General features: G+C 37.8%; 2 protein-coding genes across 2 annotated transcripts in view; one reads left to right on the top strand and one right to left on the bottom strand.

Annotated features, from left to right (window-relative positions):
* The window catches only part of LOC137614470 (uncharacterized), a 65,531-nt gene extending 49,933 nt beyond the window's left edge, over positions 1-15,598 (bottom strand). The window contains exons 1-2 of the mRNA XM_068344276.1: positions 15,230-15,598; positions 14,730-15,132 (exon numbers count right to left, since the gene is read on the bottom strand). Coding sequence (XP_068200377.1) covers positions 14,730-15,132; positions 15,230-15,598 — 772 coding nt within the window. The remainder of the gene's footprint in view (positions 1-14,729; positions 15,133-15,229) is intronic.
* Positions 1-23,066, top strand: part of LOC137659670 (mucin-22-like) — a 734,167-nt gene that overhangs the window by 687,778 nt on the left and 23,323 nt on the right. The window lies entirely within an intron of this gene.

Below are 23,066 nucleotides of genomic sequence, written 5' to 3'. Positions count from 1 at the left end.
ATAATTAAATTGTTTCTGTTTATTTAAGATAACATTTCTGATGTATTCGTCGTTGGTTAATCTCGTCTAGCTTTATCATCTCAGGTGGAGAAACAGAAAGTGTTTCTCATACAGAGTTCTCTCTCTCTCTCTCTCTCTCTCTCTCTCTCTCTCTCTCTCTCTCTCTCTCTCTCGCACACACACAAACAGCAGTTTTGCCTTTATATGGACGGAATGGTGTTAAATACTAGAAATTAGTGTTTGGAATTCTCTCTCTCTCTCTCTCTCTCTCTCTCTCTCTCTCTCTCTCTCTCTCTCTCTCTCTCTCTCTCTCTCTGTTCAAAATGTATGAGGGTTCATGTAAATGAAGTATTTGCTATTAAAGTCAAGTAGCATTTAGTATATAATTCTCCAACTCGTTTAATTTTAAAACAGCCATAAATGTTAAGACGATCCTCGGAGATATACTTTATTTAGTTTTGGAGTTTTGTTCATTAAAATTTTCGTTAGGCTAAGTGCCGGAAAATCTATTTTCCAGACGTTAGCTTTACTATGGCATCATTCTTCACGCTCGTATATTTGAGTATGCAAAGAAAAATGTTGTTAATTAGGTTTTGGCAATTTCATTAGAAAAAGTTAAACAAGAGATTTTTTTATTTCTTATATGACTTCTTATCTCGCATATTCCTCATATGAAAGAATAGAATGATATTTCTCTATCCTTCAAATTGGTGTTTCTGGTCGTGATAGCCTGTTGGAAGCGTCCATGCTTGGCAATTTGGTGGACCTAAGTTCGAGACCCGCTCAAACTCGATAGTTTCTTGTAGCGTCTTCTACCTTACCATCCTTGTGAGCTAGGGATGGTGTGTTTGGGAAGCCTATAGGTTCACCTGCTGAGTTATTTTAATGTTACTGTTCTTAAAATATTCTATTTTTCCTTGTTTCTTTTCCTCACTGGGCTATTTTTCCTGTTAGAGCCCCTGGGCTTGTAGCATCCGGCTTGTCCAACTAGGGTTGTAGCTTAATAATAATAATAATAATAATAGTATTGTCCGGCCTTCCCTGGTCCTAGCCTGAAAAGGGGGGTGGGGGGGGGGGCTTGGGCGCTGATCATATGCACTGTATACATGGTCAGTCTCTAGGGTATTATACTGTCCCTTGCCTCCTCCCATTATAAGTGACATTTAAACCTTCATGCGTTCTTATGATGCCTGATAGTTATCAAGAAATTGGTTCCATTCTAGAATGGAAGGTTTTATCATTGTAGATTTTTACCTCCGCCAGGAGGTTATGTTTTCGGTTCGGTTTGTTTGTTTGTTTGTTTGTTTGTTTCTCTGTTTGTCTGTCTGTCTGTGGACAACGTAGAGGCCACATTTCTACACGGAATCACTTCAAACTTGGCCAAGTAGTTCCCCAATGTGTATGGAAGAACTGATTAAATTTTGGTCAAGGTCACCCCAAGGTCAAGGTCACAGGGGTCACTGGTGTCACTATGACATAAGTGGCCATATCAAGAGACAGAAATAAAGCACTGACTTTTGCATAAGCCAACAGGGAAGTCCTAGTCCAGGCGCAACCCATGGGTGATGTTCAAATTTATAAAGGTCAAAGGTCAAGGTCATATTGGTGCATTATATCAATGTCATATTAAGTATCAGTGGCAAATGAACAAAGATCACTTGAAGGTCAAAAGTCAAGCAGGTCACTTGAAGGTCAAGGTCACGTGAAGGTCAAGGTCACGTGAAGGTCAAGGTCACCTGAAGGTCAAGGTCACGTGCGGAGGTATGTCCTCTACGAGGACCATGTCCGCGTTCAGGACTTGCTCACTTGTTTATTATTATTATTATTATTATTATTATTATTATTATTATTATTACAAGGTAGGCTATAACCCTAGTTGGTACAGCAATATGCTATAAGCCCAAGGACTCCAACAGGGAAAAAATAGCCTAGTGAGAAAAGGAAACATGGAAATATACAAACTACATGAGAAGAATAAACAATCAAAATATGATATTTCAAGAAGATACAACATTAAGTTATAACAAGTTTTAGTTATTTTCTTTCAATCATTGTCATCCTGTTTTTATGTTAATATTTTGTCCGTTTGGTATTTTCATCACCGTCCCAAGTTTTTGTCTCTTATGTCTTATATCTTATCTCTTATGTGTTTTATGTCCCTAAAGACGGGTGTACACGGTCGAACAGTTAGTCGAACGCGGTTCGACAGACAAGTGTTTGAAGTTATGTTCGAACGTGGTGAACGGCGTATTCGGTTGTCGAACACGTTCGTCGAACGGTTCGAAGAAAGTCTATTCTCGCCTGACTTTTGTGAGCGTGTAAACATGAAATCTATAATGAATAATAAACCAATGGAATAGAAACCTAAATCCTTTTATACCTTTACTACGGTCAAAACGGCTAAGTAATTAGCTACCTTAACGTGGTGAACGGTTTGCGTGTCGCCATGATCAACCAAGCTGTACTAGTCAGGGCCACCCAACACTAGGTTGGTTTGGTGTGAGCAATCAGACTAAGGTGTCTACAATCACCAATCTGGAGTGGCCAGCGTGGTGATGAAAACAGTCCAAACCCCAGACATGAATTGTTATGTCTTAGCCCCTTGTCCTGCAGTGGAGTAGAAACGGCTGTATCTGTTGTAGTTGGTGTTACTGTATATGAGAATATATATATATATATATATATATATATATATATATATATGTGTGTGTGTGTGTGTGTGTGTATGTATATATATATATATACATATATATATATATATATATATATATATATATATATATAGAGAGAGAGAGAGAGAGAGAGAGAGAGAGAGAGAGAGAGAGAGAGAGGGAGGGAGGGTGTAACAGGGGGAAACGAATGTTTGTGCAGTGAATCCTTTCCTAAGAACATAAGTAAAAGAGAAGGGAGAAATCTCTTGCTTTGAGCGTGATTCCAAGAAAAACAGAAGAAAGACTAGGCCGGAGAGATGTAAGGACAGTGACGTTTGTGTGTGTGAGAGAGAGAGAGAGAGAGAGAGAGAGAGAGAGAGAGAGAGAGAGAGAGAGAGAGAGAAAGCCTATCTACCAAGTGCTGTGACGCGGCTTCTGTTCCACAATAGGAGCCTTTGTCTCCCTCTGATTTCACTCAGAATGTATTTTTTTTCCTTTTTTTTTCTTTCTTTCTTTGGTCGGCCTCAGAGCATTGTAAACATCACTTCTTTTTTTTTACCAGTACTTCAGATATCTCCCGATTCTTCTTAACGAGTAGGTTCTCAAGGAGAGAGAGAGAGAGAGAGAGAGAGAGAGAGAGAGAGAGAGAATGTTATTCTGATTTATTTACAACATATCTGTGGTTCTTCTTCCTTGAATACTGCTGTAAATTGCTGTACTGTATGTTAGTTTGGTATCTTGAGATGAATTTGATTTAAAGAGAGTATATGTTACACAACACTTTTCTATGAATATGTTTTTTTTATTACGACGTTTCTTGAACTAACAAGTCTATAAATCTTTTTATTTTAAAGCCATTATTTTATTATCTAAATTCAAGCGTTATTACTTTATAGATAATTCTTATTGTTTTGAATCCATTTTTATTACCTAAATTCAACCATAATTGTTGTTAGATATATGAAGCAGTAATCTCCAAAGTAGGACACTTGTTTTATGTAGTATTCGTAGAGATGACTGGACACATGGACAAATCTGTCCGGTCAGGTTAGGTTAGGTTGGTTAGGTTAGGTTAGGCTAGGTTCAGGACTGATGCTCTGTCTTTTCATAGGTCAATTTCCCTCTCAAACATTTAGATATAATTATTAGTACTTGCTAAGCTACACCCCTAGATGGTAAAGCAGGATACTATTAGCTCAAGTGTGCCAATAGGATTATTTAATAATAATTTTCCTTCGTTGAGTTCTGTTACTTGAATGAAACGGGTTCCCGTGTTATTTACTTTTCCGAAAGGAGGTAAAAGTGAGAAACAAATATCCTTTTCGGTTACTTTGGAATTTGTACGAAGAATATTAATTCTGCTCTTGGTCACTCTTGCTAGGTGAAAAACTTGTGTTCAATGTTACCTTATGTTTCATTTTACATAGTGCTAAAAGCTTATTATACACCAAAAATCCTTGAAGGAAAACTGATAGAAAACTGCGTGTTTGGTTTCGGGTCACTTCTTTCCATAGTTCATTTTACATACTGCTAAAAGTTTATTTACACCAAAAATCCTTGAAAGAAAACTGATAGAAAACTGCGTTTGGTTTCGGGTCATTTCTTTCAATAGTTAGTGGCAGATCACTCCTAGGAAAACTGATACAACGCTCTACTTTTAGTTTTACATTTATCATATAAACAGTTGCTGGTTGGTCACCGAGATGGGACCTACTATCTTTTGTTTCAGATCAATTATGTAAATAGTTGGTGGTTGGCTACCCCGAGGAAAATTGATGAGACCAACTATGTTTTGTATTGGGTTGATCATGTCAACTTGTGAAATGTGTGGTAGTAAATTCGAAGCTAGAGTTTGTGGCCATAATCGCATCATTGCGCCAGCAAAAGAAAAGGTTGTAAACTATATGATTGGCATTATAATGAACTTGATTATGTGGAATCTGACACCCACATTTTCTGCATTCTTGTATTTTTTATATTGATTACCCCATTACGCATAAACGAATTTTGGACAAAACTCTACCGGCCTTATGAATAAGAAATAGGTACAGTTCATCAAATCAGTTTCAATAGTAAGGTAACTTTACGTATAAATCAAGTATGATTTACGTGATAAGGCCCTATGGTAGTGGTGTAAGAATACTATCATCGTACGTCCTGCATGTCGTAGAAAGCGACTAAAAGGACAGTTGCTGCCTTATAGTCTTGCTTTTGAGCAAAAGACTAGGTCCACTGACAATACCTGTGAAAACTGCTGCCTTGCAGTTGAATTATTTAGTCAAAGATTAAGTCCACTGCCAATAACTGTGGTTGAGGACTGCGGGTATGCGATTGTTAAACCCCTCTGCCAAACATAACCATGCTTGATGGTTTCAAAGGGTGCATCAGGCAACCGACCCCTTAATGTAGGGATAACGTTAGTAAAGAAGTTGGCGATAAAGCCATCTTTGTCGGGGCTGGCATTAAAGTAGGATATCTGATATTTGGGAATTACTTACTCCGATAAATTAAACCTAATAATACCAGAGTATAAGACATGAGGCGCATTGGTTTTGGAAAAATAGACCTTCCAAATCAAGGCTATTGTGCTGTGCTTTCCAAAGAGACACATAAAGAACTTTATGGTAGTGAATTATTATATCATAAATTTCCTCTGTGAGTAAGCTTGCTGTACCCAAAGATCGCTTTGCTTGCAAAAGTATGTGAGGGGAAATATCTGCCTTTGCAGGTGATACATTTCTCCGAATTTCCTTTCCGAGTGTAGTCGTAATATAACCGGCATTTGGAATGTATACAAATCTGCTTCCACTTGTACAAATGATTTTATTGGGTGGAACTGCCGTCTTCTCAGTACTTGCAGCGAATGTTTTTATGTTGAACGGGGTGACATATCTTTTCATAGTTTATATATGAGTTAATAGTTTTAATGTTGTTAATGTTTTTTGTTATTACTTAGATCGTTTACTTATTTCCTTGTGTCTTTTCCTCACTGGGTTATTTTTCCTGTTAGAGCCCTTGGGCTTATAGGATCTTGTTTTTCCAACTAGGGTTGTAGGTTGTCTAGTAATAATAATAATAATAGTAATAATGATAATAGTAATAATAATAATAATGATAATAAAAGGATATGTAAAGCAATTCACATGGAAATTATAAAACTCCAGGGAAAAATATTCGTTTTTGATGATTATTTTTTTACACTTGAATTCTGTAATCTTCAGTCTTAGGTAACCATAACCCCTCCATCCCTTGGAAACTAAATACAATAAAGTTATGTTTTGTAAACCACTATTTATTAAATAGTGGACGATTACAGGTTTAAAGGTCGCTCATGAATGACAGAGGTCAGGAACAGTGACAATACCCTAATAGGACAATGCCTTAGAGACTGACCATATTACATATGATCTGAGCCTATGCCCCCCCCCCTCTCCATTAAGCTAGAACCAGGGAAGGCCAGCCACTGGCTGCTGAGGAATAATTTGGTAGACCTAAAGGCTCCTCCAAACCTCCCATCTTTAGCTCACAAGGATCGTGAGGTTGTAAACGCTACAAGAAATTATGTATCTTGAGTGGGTCTTGAACCCCAGTCCAGCGAACCGCTAAACAGTGAAGTTTCCAACAGGCTACCCCCAACGTTTTGCCAGATGAATCTCTCTCTCTCTCTCTCTCTCTCTCTCTCTCTCTGTAAAGCACAATAGTTTATGGCTGTAGATTTACAACCCCAGCCAGCCCCCCTCAGTCTTAGTCTATCTCTTTATCTATCTATCTATCTCTACCCAAGTCTGCCCCTCCCCTCAGTCATAGTCTATCTCTCTATCTAACCATCTCTCTTTATCTATCTATCTACTCTACCCCTGTCTGCCCACCACCTCTTAGAGTAACTATCTATCTATCCATCTCTCTACCTACCCATCTCTCTACCTACCCATCTCTCTTTATCCCTCTATGTATCTCTTCCCGCCGTGTTTGCGGAGGAAGTATTTTGTTTACACATTATGGTCTAGACGAAGGAATTATCTGGGCGCGACTAGGGGATTTGGGTTTTATGTCATGAGCCTCTGGCATTGTTGATGGAAATCCTGCGTAATTGCACAATGAGATTACCCTTTCAAAGTGAGAAAATCCACTCCTACACACCACGCTCTGGGATTACATTTTTCCTCCTTGTGTGACTACACTCCCACTTTCCACCCCCCCCCTTTCTCCCATTGGGTCCCACCGATACCCATAGTGGGGAGGGGGGTAATTGGGGAACATTTTTCCTTCTTGTGTGACTACATCCCCACTTTCCAACCCCCCCTTTCTCCCATTGGGTCCCACCGATACCCATGCCGGGGGGGGGGGGTGGTATTAGGGGCCATTTTTCCTCATTGTGTGACTACACTCCCACTTTCCAGCCCCCCTCCCTTCTCCCATTGGGTCTCAGCGATACCCACGCGGGGGGGGGGGGTATTGGGGAAAATTTTTCTTCCTTGTGTGACTACACTCCCACTTTCCAACCCCCCCCCCCCTTCTCACATTGGGTCCCAGCGATACCCATGCCGGGTGGGGGGGGAGGAGTAATTGGGGAAAATTTTTCTACCTTGTGTGACTACACTCCCACTTTCCACCCCCCCCCCTTTCTCCCATTGGGTCCCAGCGATACCCATGCCGGGTGGGGGGGGAGGGGTAATTGGGGAAAATTTTTCTACCTTGTGTGACTACACTCCCACTTTCCACCCCCCCCCCTTTCTCCCATTGGGTCCCAGCGATACCCATGCCGGGTGGGGGGGGGGGGTTATGGGGAACATTTTTCCTCCTTGTGTGACTACACTCCCACTTTCCAACCCCCCCCCCTTTCTCCCATTGGGTCCCACCGATACCCATAGTGGGGAGGGGGGTAATTGGGGAACATTTTTCCTTCTTGTGTGACTACATCCCCACTTTCCAACCCCCCCTTTCTCCCATTGGGTCCCACCGATACCCATGCCGGGGGGGGGGGGTGGTATTAGGGGCCATTTTTCCTCATTGTGTGACTACACTCCCACTTTCCAGCCCCCCTCCCTTCTCCCATTGGGTCTCAGCGATACCCACGCGGGGGGGGGGGGTATTGGGGAAAATTTTTCTTCCTTGTGTGACTACACTCCCACTTTCCAACCCCCCCCCCCTTCTCACATTGGGTCCCAGCGATACCCATGCCGGGTGGGGGGGGAGGAGTAATTGGGGAAAATTTTTCTACCTTGTGTGACTACACTCCCACTTTCCACCCCCCCCCCTTTCTCCCATTGGGTCCCAGCGATACCCATGCCGGGTGGGGGGGGAGGGGTAATTGGGGAAAATTTTTCTACCTTGTGTGACTACACTCCCACTTTCCACCCCCCCCCCTTTCTCCCATTGGGTCCCAGCGATACCCATGCCGGGTGGGGGGGGGGGGTTATGGGGAACATTTTTCCTCCTTGTGTGACTACACTCCCACTTTCCAACCCCCCCCCCTTTCTCCCATTGGGTCCCACCCCCACCGATACCCATAGTGGGGAGGGGGGTAATTGGGGAACATTTTTCCTTCTTGTGTGACTACACTCCCACTTTCCAACCCCCCCTTTCTCCCATTGGGTCCCACCGATACCCATGCCGGGTGGGGGGGGGGGTGGTATTAGGGGCCATTTTTCCTCATTGTGTGACTACACTCCCACTTTCCAGCCCCCCTCCCTTCTCCCATTGGGTCTCAGCGATACCCACGCGGGGGGGGGGTATTGGGGAAAATTTTTCTTCCTTGTGTGACTACACTCCCACTTTCCAACCCCCCCCCTTCTCACATTGGGTCCCAGCGATACCCATGCCGGGTGGGGGGGGAGGGGTAATTGGGGAAAATTTTTCTACCTTGTGTGACTACACTCCCACTTTCCACCCCCCCCCCTTTCTCCCATTGGGTCCCAGCGATACCCATGCCGGGTGGGGGGGGGGGTTATGGGGAACATTTTTCCTCCTTGTGTGACTACACTCCCACTTTCCAACCCCCCTTTCTCCCATTGGGTCCCACCGATACCCATGCCAGGGGGGGGGGATTCAAGGATAAAGTCTTGAATGAGATATTTTGCCAGAAGAGAAAGTAGGGCGGAAGGGTGAAATTACATCTCAGAAATGGGAAGAATTAAGTGCTGTATATAATTTCTAATATTCTTGTTATGGTAAAACTAGTTCATCCGATACGCTCTTCTTTAGAATGCTGTCTCCTCCATTTGTTATGTAGATAATAATCACTTCCCTATTTCCCTGGCGTGTCGTTAGTAATTGTCGAAAGTTTTTTTCCGCCATGTTAAAGTTTAATTTCATAGTTCACATAAGGGACTCAAAGAACTACTTTTGCGTGTGTGTGTGTGTGTGTGTGTAAGATAAGGTTTAATATCATACCCCACTTAAGGGACTCTGAGATTTTTTTATTTTTTTTTTTTGTACAAGATAAGGTTTCATTTCATAGCCCCCACAAGGGAATCGAAATTTTATTTTTTTTTATTTTTTCAGATGAGGTTTAATTAGGCTCACATGAGGAACTCGAAGATCTGCTTTAAGGTTTAATTTTATAGCTCACATAAGGGACTCGAAGAACTACTTTAAGGTTTAATTGCATAGCTCACATAAGGGACTCGAAGAACTACTTTAAGGTTTAATTTCATAGCTCACATAAGGGACTCGAAGAACTACTTTAAGGTTTAATTACATAGCTCACATAAGGGACTCGAAGAACTACGTTGAGGTTCAATTTCATAGCTCACATAAGGGACTCGAAGAACTACGTTGAGGTTCAATTTCATAGCTCACATGAGGGACTCGAAGAACTACGTTGAGGTTCAATTTCATAGCTCACATGAGGGACTCGAAGAACTACTTTAAGGTTTAATTTCATAGCTCACATGAGGGACTCGAAGAACTACTTTAAGGTTTAATTACATAGCTCACATAAGGGACTCGAAGAACTACTTCAAGGTTTAATTTCATAGCTCACGTAAGGGAATGACATAGTAGTTCCTGCAGTTCCCCCTCACGTGATCCACTATAGGTATTACTAATGGGGTTCTGAAGCAACCCTGCACCTACTTTTCAGCTTTCTAATTTACTGCAATCCCCAACTACGTTTCTTCCATCTTCCCCTCAGCCTTTTAGTTTTCGCGCATCGGTGCTGAGAGGCCTCCTAGATCCCAGCGCTTCACCATATAGATTCAGGTCCATTATATCTAGAAAGTCCAGAACAGATTTTACTATACATGTTCTTGCAAATGAAAATCATGATATATCCAGCTTTATACATGTTCTTGAAAATGAAAATCGTGATTTTTCCATTATTATACATGTTATTGAAAATTAAAATCGTAATTTTTCCATCATTATACATGTTATTGAAAATGAAAATCGGGATTTTTCAAGCTTCATATATGTTCTTGAAAATTAAATCGTGGTTTTTCCAGATTTATACATGTTGTTGAAAATGAAAATCGTGATTTTCCAGCTTTATCAATGTTCTTGAAAATAAAAATCGTGATTTTCCCATCATTATACATGTTATTGAAAATGAAAATCCTGATTTTCCCATCATTATGCATGTTGTTGAAAATTAAAATCGTGATTTTTCCAGCTTTACAAATTTTCTTGAAAATAAAAATCGTGATTTTTCCATCATTATATATGTTATTGGAAATGAAAATCGTGATTTTTCCATCATTATACATGTTATTGGAAATGAAAATCGTGATTTTTCCATCATTATACATGTTATTGGAAATGAAAATCGTGATTTTTCCATTATTATACATGATCTTAAAAAAAAAAATCGTGACTTTTTCAGCATTATATATGTTCTTGAAAATAAAATCGTACTTTCCAAAAAGTACTCTTAAGTAAGTACTGTTAAATTTAAAAGTCCTTTGACGTTTACTGACGCAGGGGAAGCCTGTGAATGTCAAAAGAACTATTATTTTGACTGAATTTTTTTAGTATGCATCAGAAAAATGGTGAATTCTTGACAGCCCTTCATTCAAGTGGAAATTATTTATTTGAATTTTTTTTTTTATCTTTTTACACCGTTTATTATATTCAGTTATTCACTGTTAGCACTCATAAGTCTATTTGATACAAGTTATTTAAATAAATTATTCATTTATTACATATATAAATATTCGTATAAAAATAAACAAATATTTTTTCACGAACGCAATTACTTGCTGTATATGAATTTAAGTTTAGACAAACTTATGTGAGTAATTTATCAGCGGAAATATATATATATATATATATATATATATATATATATATATATATATATATATATATATATATATATATATACATGCATACACACACACACACACTTTCTTCCTTTCCTTATTTTAACTTACATTCTTAAACTTTTTAAACTGACTCCAAGAATTTGAAAGAAAAATTATCAGTCTTTACACAGTTTTATTCACTAAAAGTCCTAAATAATATAAATGAAAATAACATACTGTCTGGAAAATATAATCAAGTTTCAAATAAACTAAAAGAGCGATTTAATTTTCTAGAAAAGCTGACATCCTTTTTCTGTCAGATTCTCTGTGTGCTGTTTACTCATTCAGAAAGCTGTCAATCCGTCTCAGATTCTCCAATAACTGTGGAGATTGTTATTATTAAAAAGGTTTACTGTTAGAAAAAAATACAACTTGATTTTTGTGTGAGCTATAGGTACCAGGTAATTGATAATGTTTATTCTGGTTCAAACCTCTCTCTCTCTCTCTCTCTCTCTCTCTCTCTCTCTCTCTCTCTCTCTCTCTCTCTCTCTCTCTCTCAACTGACAATGAAAATTTATTATGTTTCATGGTAAAATAAGGATTTCCCATAGGTCCAAAATCGTCACTGTCAAAAGACTCATGAAATAAGAAAGTCTTCAGTTTCCTCTTGAAAGTCTTCAATCATTCGAATGTTTCGTGGGAGCTTATTATATAGTCCCGGTGTAAAGGATTCAAGTTACCCCCCGTTTCAAATTACCCCCCGGTAACTTGAAACCGGTTTCAGATTACCGGGGGGTAGTTTGAAACCGGTTTCAAGTTACCCCCTCTGTTTTCAAGTTACCCCCTCATCAGAATGATAAATAATTCATGTGACATTGCAAATATGTATCATGCATTTATTGTTGGCTTCGCAGCAGTAGGAAAAGTAGTTTAATCTGGTATTTAAGACCAAAAATTGTGTATTAGTGAATTATATGACACGTTAAAAGTCACAGACTGTAATTCAAGGTTCTGTGATAAAGGCTAGGTAAAATTTTATTTTGTTTCTATTCGTGTGATTGTTGATATTTTCGCATTTAAGACCTAAAGTGTCATATAATTCCCTAATTCACAATATTTGAAGTTACAGACTTTCATTTAAGGTTTAGTGATCACGGCGAGGTAAAACTTTATTTTATTTCAGTGTGCGCGTGATTGTCGAGATTTTATTTTTTTTTATTTTTAATTAACTGGCTTTATCTTTCAATTAAACACAAACTATGACGCATCTAACTTTATACAAAACAATTATCAAGTAAAAAAAGATAGATATTACCCGTAAAAATATTTGAAATCAAAACCATCAAAATGAACCCTGTTTTAGCATTACATGGAAAAAAATATTTACTAAATTAAATATTAAGAAAAAAAAATGGGAAAATGGTAATGATATTGTTAAATTTGGAATTGACCAAACAATCAAACGTGTCACAGATGCAGCCAACTTATAAAAAACGACCTTGTTTCAGATTTGCAAGGTAAATTGGGTCAAGGGTATTAAGCATACTGATAACATTATAAAGGAAGACATGAAAATGGTCTGAATGAACTAATTTATTGAATCTTTTGTGATAGCACTAACTTCATCTGACGAAGTCACCATAACCACGTTTGCTAATATAACTTTTGTTGTAAAGAAATTAATTTTGTCGATTAATTAAATAAATTCTAAAACAATACAATCACCTACGTAAATATACCACATTAAACATAGTTAATTAAATCCTTTGTAAAGAATCCTGTCTTTTAATAATCAATCAGAATTGAGAAATGAATTCATTTGATATCAAAATTAAGATTATTTCTGTTAGTATGATAATCGTTTTATAACAATTTTGCTATTTGTTATATTTAAGAGTTTCAACTTGTCACCACGTGGTTGCAAACAAAAAGAACGAAGGAAACAATTTAGGGAGAGTATCAAATTAAAGGATTATATTCTCAGACCGTTCAAATCCGGGTGAATGACTTATTAGTTGACCCTTTTCTCCTATTCTTGGCTCGCCCATAGATTAAAGCGGTCAAGCCAGGTGTGCTTTGAAAATGACCCAAGAGAACTGGCAATGCCGCTATTGGGCTCCGAGTTTGCTCTTAAAATGGTTTGACCATATAGTACAGTTGGTAGAGGGGGTCTGCGTGCACCCCCCGGAAATCAATTTCTAATTGGTGTCTTCCTATGGGGAAAAATGTGTAGAAAACGGTTTGCTATGTTAAAAATTTGAAATATTGTCCCACGTGCCTTTTTTATGCAAATTAAGCCGCCATTACATGAAAATACTAAAATCGCTATAACTCCGCCAATACAACAGATAACTGCAAAAATAAGGTGTCTAGACCCAGGTTTTGAGGGTCTAGCATTAATATAAGACCAGTCTCATAGTGACCACATGTGTTCCTGACATGTAAGATATGCAAATTAGTGCCGCCATTACTGAAAAACCTATTTTTACCATATCTTTGCAAATGTTATAGCAATCGTGAAGAACGTGTTGCCTGTACTCGTATTTTAAGGGTGAAAGAACATCATAAGACCAGTCGTTTTTTCATCACAAGTGTCATTTGCACATTAAGAAGAAAAAAAAATTAAGATATAGATGCTTCTGGAAATCATCTAAATGTTCCCTGTCATCACAAGCTTCAATCGTCATCGCTTTCATCGCTGTCGAAGTCAAATGAATCTGTTTCTTCGTCTTCGCAATTATCTTCTGCTTCCTCCTGATCATCAATAGTTTCAAGGAGATCAACTAGTGAGGTAGGTAGTACTGGACCACATGACCACAATGGTTCCAGCATGCCTTCTTCTGTCTTTATCCATCCCTGGCCCTCGTCGTAGGGGTTTGGCTTTTCACAAATGGGTTCGTTAGCTCGTTTGTACAAACAAACCCGGTGGTTCACACGCTGGACATGGGGCTTCAATGCTGAAAGACATGGAGGGAGGCGAGCAAAGTCCACCTTAGATTTCAATGTTAATTTTTCATTTTCTCCTACCATCTTTCGAAGCATCTTAGATCGGACGGCATCCACAGACAAATCACGACTTTGGCTGTACATCAAGCAAGTGAATTGTTCTAACTGGTTCAACATTAGGCCATTTATGCTCCAGTCATTCCCAAGTTCTCTGAACACCTTGTGGAATCTCGGGTTCTTCAAGCTTTTTTAGTGGACCGACCTTCCCTTTTCCTTTGAAAGCACTGGTACAATCCTCCCCAGTGAAGACATAGAAGCCAAGAAGGGTAGCACAGTAGTCCTCCCCTAATGATTGTGCAAGCTCAGATACATTGATGAGCTGACGTTGCTTTCCTGATCCTGTATCAAGGTACACAGTCAGTTTGATAGCATGGGCATGGTAGAGTAGAATCACGAAGATATCCGTGTCAGGGGTTCTAACCACAGCATTCTTGTAACCAAGAGCAGCAGCATGATGTAGGTACAACACCACTCTCGTATCTGTCTCTTCCTGGTTACTGTATATAGTGGGCATCTCAAGCACCTCGACCTGAAACAAAAAAGGTCATTGAGCATATTTTGGATTAACATGTAAATGAATGTAGTCATCCTAAAAATAAAGGTGCAATTTCACATACCTTGCCTTCTTTGGAAACGAACTGATGAGCTCTCCCCTCGACAATCAGTACTGCCATCTCGGTTCTCTCCAGTCTAGATGCCGCCTGTTGGCCACTCCATACCTGCAGCATGAGTTGACAGAGCTGCTTCTTGTTGTCGTCATTTGCAAGGAACACCTTGAAGTCGTATGGCTTTCTTGTTGCTGGTCCGGCAAGAATGATCCTCTCTGAGCTGCCACGTCGAAGTCTTTCCTGAGCTTTGATGGATCCCGGAAAATAGCTGTCAGTTGAGAACAAGAAATGTTTTTTGGCAATCATCTGGTCAAGTATCTGAAGGCAGATCTCCCCACAGGTCGGGGGCAAGTTAGAAAGGACATGGAGAAGTGCCATTCCATCCTGGATGAATAGGGCATCCTTTGGATAAGGCAGCTCATCTTGGTTGAACTCTTCCATCAGGTAGTGCAGAATGGTGGCTTTGTTGGTCTTCGCAAAAAATCCATCTGATGTTCCAATACTTGGAGGCACTGGCATCAGGCTGTACTTCATGAGTTCATCCAAGTCAATTGGTTCATCTAGGCACTGTGACTTCACAAGGAGAAGGAATGCAACATTGCTTTGCTCCTGATACTGTATGACCTGAAATAACAATATATATTATAATTTTATATTGTAATACAGATTGTACAAAAGTCCCTTAACAATACATAACTTGCTCAATGAAATATAAACTTACCTTTCCTTGCGATGATGTGAGCTTGATCTTCTTGTTGCATGCCTCCATGGTCTTGAGTTTCTTCCTTTTGATTGGGTCGAAGAAGCTTCCTTGGTGGCCGCTCTGCAAACGTGTAATAAAGTCAGCCTTTGCAGCTTTTCCTACAGCGTCAGCTTCCAGCACATCCCTCTCAACATCCTTGGATGTAGGAGAACCAGAGGCTAAGGAGTAGAGCCTGTCCTTATCTGGGATTGTGAATGGATTCGTGAAGTTTCTGACAGCAGTGATGAATCTTTGAACAGCTTTCTCACTCTTCTTTATCTCTGCCTTCTCAAGCTCGCGATACCTCCCAGCCCTTGGGCAGTCAGGATCATCAAGAAAGCCAGCCATTTCAAGGGTCTAAATTTTTCACACGTCTATGAAGCCGAAACATGCCCATTTTTTCAGCTCTCGATTCAATTTGTTCCCATGCATTTTCCTTGTTTCTCCAAGATGAGAAATGGACAGGTCGTACAGTTTTTCGATCAGCACCTTTGATCTCTACTTTCTCACAAAAAATGCACTCCTCTGAAAAGACAGGTCCAGTTGAATGTCTACGAGGTGAATGCAATAGCGAGGTGGATGCCTGTGGTTCCTCAGTTGTCTTATTTTCTATAAGATGCAGATTGCCAGAGAACCGCTGATAACACTGACGGTGATACCCATTATTTTCAAGGTCCTCGGGGACAGTCTCAGGAATCTGGTCGCATACAGACTGCATACGATAGGGAGATGCATGTGGCTGACAGAGCCGCAGGTCCCGGATTTCATGAAGGTGCTTTAGTTTATCAAATGCAGTTCCTTTGATTCTACTGAGTGGGGTAAAAGGCCCATGATCAGAGATGGATAACACATGAAGCATGCATACAGGTGCAGGTGAAGCAGGCTTTTTGCTCAGGCTGGTGCGTTCAGTGCTGGCAGATTCAGCACTCCTTCGCTTTGGCATGATGGCGAACTTATACCAAAACTATTACTCTGAAATGAGAAGTATAGGCCTATAACCAACATGATGAAGTGTTTTGAAATATTACTACCAATGACACTAAGTCATGCAAGTAATTGCATTAATTGTCTTATCAAATAGAGCTTGAGAGATTATATAAACACCTTTTACCTATCTGACTATAAGCAGACTAAATTATGATAAACCTAGAAAAGATAAACCTAGAATGATTCATAAATTGCTGAAAAACACACTGCTTCATCCAATATAAATGACACGGATTCAATGAATCACATCCTCTCCTATTCAGTAAAGTGTTGCCACCTATGATGAAATGATAAAAAATATTTCACTGCTTAATAAACACTAATTGGTAAGTACCCTCAGAATCTCTCATTACCTGACTATATCTCATTATAATAAAACAAATAAGCAAAAGGCACATTCAAATATAGTCTAATAATAAACATCAACCCATAAAACAAGGGTACAGACAACACGTTCTTCACGATTGCTATAACATTTGCAAAGATATGGTAAAAATAGGTTTTTCAGTAATGGCGGCACTAATTTGCATATCTTACATGTCAGGAACACATGTGGTCACTATGAGACTGGTCTTATATTGATGCTAGACCCTCAAAACCTGGGTCTAGACACCTTATTTTTGCAGTTATCTGTTGTATTGGCGGAGTTATAGCGATTTTAGTATTTTCATGTAATGGCGGCTTAATTTGCATAAAATAGGCACGTGGGACAATATTTCAAATTTTTAACATAGCAAACTGTTTTCTACACATTTTTCCCCATAGGAAGACATCAATTAGAAATTGATTTCCGGGGGGTGCACGCAGACCCCCTCTACCAACTAGACTAATACCCATAGTTGCAATATAACAATAGAACTCCTTGTGTCCATATATCTCTTTGTTTATTCATTTATTCTGTCACTGATAATGCATAGTAACTTCGTAGTATTTGGATGCTATGCACGTAAAAAATAAAAGCTCATATATAAATTACCAACATGCATGTCGTCGTGCAGACAGAATTAACGTTGTGTAAGCTACTGTTAGCTCGATTCATTTTAAACCAGAGGACATTAAAGATGGTATGAAGTCTCGATTACTAGGTATTGCTGTTTTGTCATTTGATGAAATGAGTAATAAGAAAGAATGGAGCTATGACAAAGGGGCAGAAGTGTTATATAAACCGCATGGAAATGTACAGATGACCATGTGGCGAGGTCTTTTTTTCTTTATGATACATTTCAGGTAAAATTCTTAAACATTTTATGACACCGTTTTTCAATAATTTTCCATTTCGAGATCAACAACAGAGAAAAAAAATCCATACACGATTCCGTCACTTGCTACTCTGGAAGATGGTTTAAATAGGATTTGATTTAGCCCATGATAACACACAGCTGCCTGCCTTTAGGCTAAAATCAGTAACAACAGTTGTGAGATTAACACAAGCTGTGTTCAATGTCATCCATAAAGGGCTATAAAGTGTAACGACTTTTCCGTAGTCCAAGTGTTTTCGTATACAAACAACCTATGTAAGTTACAGTAGAAGCAAACAGCATGTACTGTACCATGTTTTATTAAAACTGTTATAATTGCTTACAATCTTGCTTTAATAAAAGTGTCAATTATTTACAGATATCATGAATGATATAGCATTTACAACATACATACAAATACATATACATGTATTATATGTATATATATACATATATATATATATATATATATATATAGTATATATATATATATATATATATATATATATATATATATATATATATATATATATACATATATATATATACATATATATATATATATATATATATATATTATATATATATATATATATATATATATATATATATATATACTGTATATATATACAGTATATATATATATATATATATATATATATATATATATATATATATACTGTATATATATATATATAAATATATATATATCTATCTCTATATATATATATAAATATATATATATCTATCTATATATATATATATATATATATATATATATATATATATATATATATATATATATACGTATATGTATGTATACATATATACTTATGATCAATATGTTGATTATACCTTATATAATATTTGCTTGCAATATAATTATGAAATATTTCAAATAATGGAAAAAATAACCGTCAAAATCAAATTTCACCTCGTCTTCCTGTCTCGGTCAAATATGCGCCCATGACTGATAATGGAATATCCGACATTTATTAGCTAAGATATAAACATAAGACGGATAAAGGCTAGATATTAATAAACGATACCAATAGGTGAAACAGTACATGTATATACATATTACCTAATGATTGTGTTGACCCTGATCAAAAGCAATTTATTAATATTCATAAATGATGAGATCCTGCACAAAAACGAGGGGGGTAATTTGAAACCAGGGGGGTAGCATAAAACCGGATTCAAATTACCCCCGGGGGTAGCTTGAAACCGGTATCAAATTACCCCCCGGTAGTTTGAATCCGGTTTCAAATTACCGGGGGGTAAGATTTGGAGGGGGTAATTTCAAACCGGTACACCGGGGCCGCATATTTAAAGGCTCTGGAGCCTCAAGTAGACATTATTATTATTATTATTATTATTATTATTATTATTATTATTATTATTATTATTATTATTTTCTTTATTATTATTACTATTACTATTATTATTATTATTATTATTATTATTATTATTATTATGTAAACAATCATTCACCCTTGACATTCGCTTTCGACTTTCTGTATATCTACTACAAGGTGGGCTTGCTATCTCTCCTCCATCGGTGCTGCAGTTTCTTAGACTCCGGTAGGTCAAGTTAAGCCTTATGCCAGAATGAACCCTTCTCCAAAAGGGAGCTGTGGTAAGATCTTAGATAAAGGGAAGGGGCTAGAGTAGACTTACTGTTTCTAGATAGAGTAGAAGGGCTTAGATAGACACAATGTCTCTAGATAGAGTAGAAGCGCTGGGGAAGATCTCTGATCTCTACCCACCCTACTACACAACAACATTTAGTCCTGAACTGCCACTTGGGAGGTCAGTGTTTTTAAGATTTTATGATAGAAACGTATTGTTGGATCTTGTCAATATTTTAGGAGGTATATGGGAACAAGATTTATTTTTTCATAGTGAAAAATTAACCACCAGCTTCATTGGTTGATAATAAACCAATGAAAATTGGAATAGGTACTTTGATATTTTGGAACTTTCCACCTTCAGTTTTTGACCAACGATGCCCTTTGAACTGAAAATAATTGTAGTTTAATTTGGCACATGATCACTAATTAGAAGGTTCAAAGTTATTACAGTGAAATGAATGGAAGTAGCTATTAGTATTGCTTTGGAGCATTAGATGTTGAATTTAGACAGATAGAATTTTTGAGAATTCATTTGTTACATTGTACATCATTTTATATAAATGCGAATTATAAATGTTTTGGTCAGTGAAATGATGAAGAACAACAGTTGATTATATTTCTATGAGAGGATCTTCGAGAGAAATTTGATTAAGAGCGCGATTTAAGGGAAGGGTTGAATGTAATGCTTTTATGTATAATTTTTTTTTCTTATTCTGGTAAGTAATTCTTACTTGCTTAAATTTCATGACTGTGAAAGTTCGTCTACATCTGGATTCGGTCACACCACATGCCATTTCAAATTCCTTCTATAAAGGTGAACTGTATAATATTAGTTATTCATCTTTTGAATAGCCTCACCATCTCTTTGAGACTCATCCAGATTCATGATCTATTTGTTGACTTTTGTAGCTCAAAACAATAGGCATGTGAGTTGGGTGAAGCGAACCCTGTGCCAAAATGTAACAAAATTCGACTTACAAATAATTCGATTTACAAACAGCTTCTTGGACCCCATTAAGTTTGTAAGTTGAGGACTTCCTTTAGGTATATTAAGAGAAATATTATCGACATTAGAAAAACTCGCAAGGAAATTCGCATCTTTTCGAACATCCATTGTCTAATTGATAGCATAACGATTATACAATACTTCTTACACTAATTTTTTTTTTTTTTTTTTGAAACTTAATAAATAGTGTATTATATGTTGCTAGATCTGAATCGATAGGTTTAAGGAAAATATGGGATCAATTTTATCTTAAGCCTATTTCAGGTCCTCATATATCACAGAAACCTTTTTTTCTCTCCCATGCTTTTACGCTCGTAAATCAAAAATTAAATCCAGCTTTTAATAAAAAAAGAATCTCAGAACGACGATTTGATATTCTGAACTAATGTTCACCAATACAGAATTATCATAATTATGTATTTGAGAGTGTTTATAACATACTTGTTTATAGATAACATTGAGTAGGTCATAAATACAGCTTTTAGTAATAGTAAAAAAAATCAAAACAATGATTTTATATTCTGAACTAATGTTCACCAATAGAGAATTATCATAATTATGCATTTGAGAGTGTTTATAACATACTTGTTTATAGATAACATTGAGTAAAAGTTGTGATACCATGATAAAAACAGCATTTAGTAATAATAAAAAATTTCAAAACGACCATTTGATATTTTGAACTAATTTTCACCAGTACAGAATTTTCCTAATTTTGTATTTGAGAGTGTTTATAACATACTTGTTTATAGATAACATTACGTCGAAGTATAAAGAAGCATTGTGATTATCAACAAAAAAAAAAAGAGACGCATTTCCGAAAGATTCATGAGGGCAAGCAGACGATCATTTTGAAAGAAAGAAAAGACTTAGGAGGAGAAAAAGAATCCATGGCCACATAACCAGCACACCCAGACTGGCGCACCTCAATAGAGATGTCAAGCCTAATAGGTCATAAGAAAGCCTGACACTTTACATAGGTTCAGACAAACGAAATCTGATCCTCATCCTATGAAGCCATTTGAAACCCTTTTATTATGGTTCACTTGGCCTTTGATTCGGCCATTCAGACCTCGTTCTATCTATTCACTTAGTTCATGCCTCTTTTATTTCTTTTGGCGGTGGTTTTCGAGGGCTCACACACATACGCATGCACATGTATGCGAGAGAGAGAGAGAGAGAGAGAGAGAGAGAGAGAGAGAGAGAGAGAGGAGAGAGAGAGAATTTATTTCTTTTATTTCTTTTGTTGGTTTTTTCAATGGTTCACACATACGCATGCACGTATATGCACTAGAGAGAGAGAGAGAGAGAGAGAGAGAGAGAGAGAGAGAGAATTTATTTACTTAATTTCATCCCTTTTATTTCTTTTGTTGGTGTTTTCAAGGGTTCACACATACGCATATGCACATGCAGTATATGCCAGAGAGAGAGAGAGAGAGAGAGAGAGAGAGAGAGAGAGAGAGAGAGAGAGGAGAGAGAGAGAGTCTTTTTACTTAATTTCATGCCTCTTTATTTCTTTTGTCGGTGGTTTTGTAGGGTTCACACATACGCATGCACATATATGCACGAGAGAGAGAGAGAGAGAGAGAGAGAGAGAGAGAGAGAGAGAGAGAGAGAGAGAGAGAGGAGAGAGAGAGAGAGGTCTTTTTACTTAATTCATGCCTCTTTATTTCTTTAGTGGGTGGTTTTCGGGGGATTGCACACACATACACGAACACACAGGAAGAGAGAGAGAGAGAGAGAGAGAGAGAGAGAGAGAGAGAGAGAGAGAAGAGAGAGAGAGAGATTTATTTACTTAATTTCATGCCTTTTATTTCTTTTGTTGGTGGGTTTTTAAGGGTTCACACATACGCATGCACATATATGCACGAGAGAGAGAGAGAGAGAGAGAGAGAGAGAGGAGAGAGAGAGAGAGAGAGAGAGAGAGAGAGAGAGAGAGAGAGGAGAGAGAGAGAAAATTTATTTACTTAATTTCATGCGTTTTATTTGCTTTTCTCGGTGGTTTTCGGGGGGATCACACACACACAAATGCCACGAACATACATGGAGAAATAAAGAGAGAGAGAGAGAGAGGAGAGAGAGAGAGAGAGAGAGAGAGAGAGAGAGAGAGAGAGAGAGAGAGATAGTCTTTTTACTTAATTTCATGCCTCTTTATTTCTTTTGCTGGTGGATTTTCGGGGGTTCATACATGCGTACATATAGATGGAGAGAGAGAGGAATATTTATGCAGAGAGGGACATATATGCTGAAAGAGACATATGTAAAGAGACTGAGAAACATGCACAGAGAGAGAGAGAGAGGAGAGAGAGAGGAGAGAGAGAGAGAGAGAGAGAGAGAGAGAGAGAGAGAGAGAGAGAGATAAATATACAGAGGAAAGAGAGAGATAAATATACGGAGAAAGAGAGACATGCACAACGTGAGACAATAGAGAGAGAGAGAGAGAGAGAGAGAGAGAGAGAGAGAGAGAGAGAGAGAGAGAGAGAGAGAGAGAGGGGGGGGGGGGGATTCGTTCATCCAGAATCCAAGATTCATTTTATTTATTACCCCTTTGTCTGGTTGTGTTGATTTATTAAACATTTATTTCGCGCGCGTAAAGGGATTATGCAAATTTCTGCGTAATATTCCGTCCTTTGTGCAGGATTTATTATTTGTATCTGTTTATTTTACACCAACATTGCCAAGACAAATCGTTCCTCGTCTGTCTCGGGAACGTTTTACGTTTCCGGAAATTAGTTGCTGGAAATTGGAGCCAAAAATGAATTGAACAGTACTTTTGGTTTTACGTGATATACTGAACAGCATTCATTTCTTGGGAAATTTTCTTTTTATTTTATGTAGTACTGAATAACGTAACAAAGCATTGCTAATTGGTCTTTATTTATTAAAACGGGCGTTGATCCATAATTATTTATTTAAAAGGAATTCTGATATGTAAGATTTCTTATTTATCA

This window comes from Palaemon carinicauda, chromosome 20 (genome assembly GCF_036898095.1).
Source record: "Palaemon carinicauda isolate YSFRI2023 chromosome 20, ASM3689809v2, whole genome shotgun sequence".
Classification (NCBI taxonomy): Eukaryota; Metazoa; Arthropoda; class Malacostraca; order Decapoda; family Palaemonidae; genus Palaemon; species Palaemon carinicauda.
Note: the sequence above shows the minus strand (reverse complement) of the source record. Positions and strands in the feature narration are given on the sequence as shown.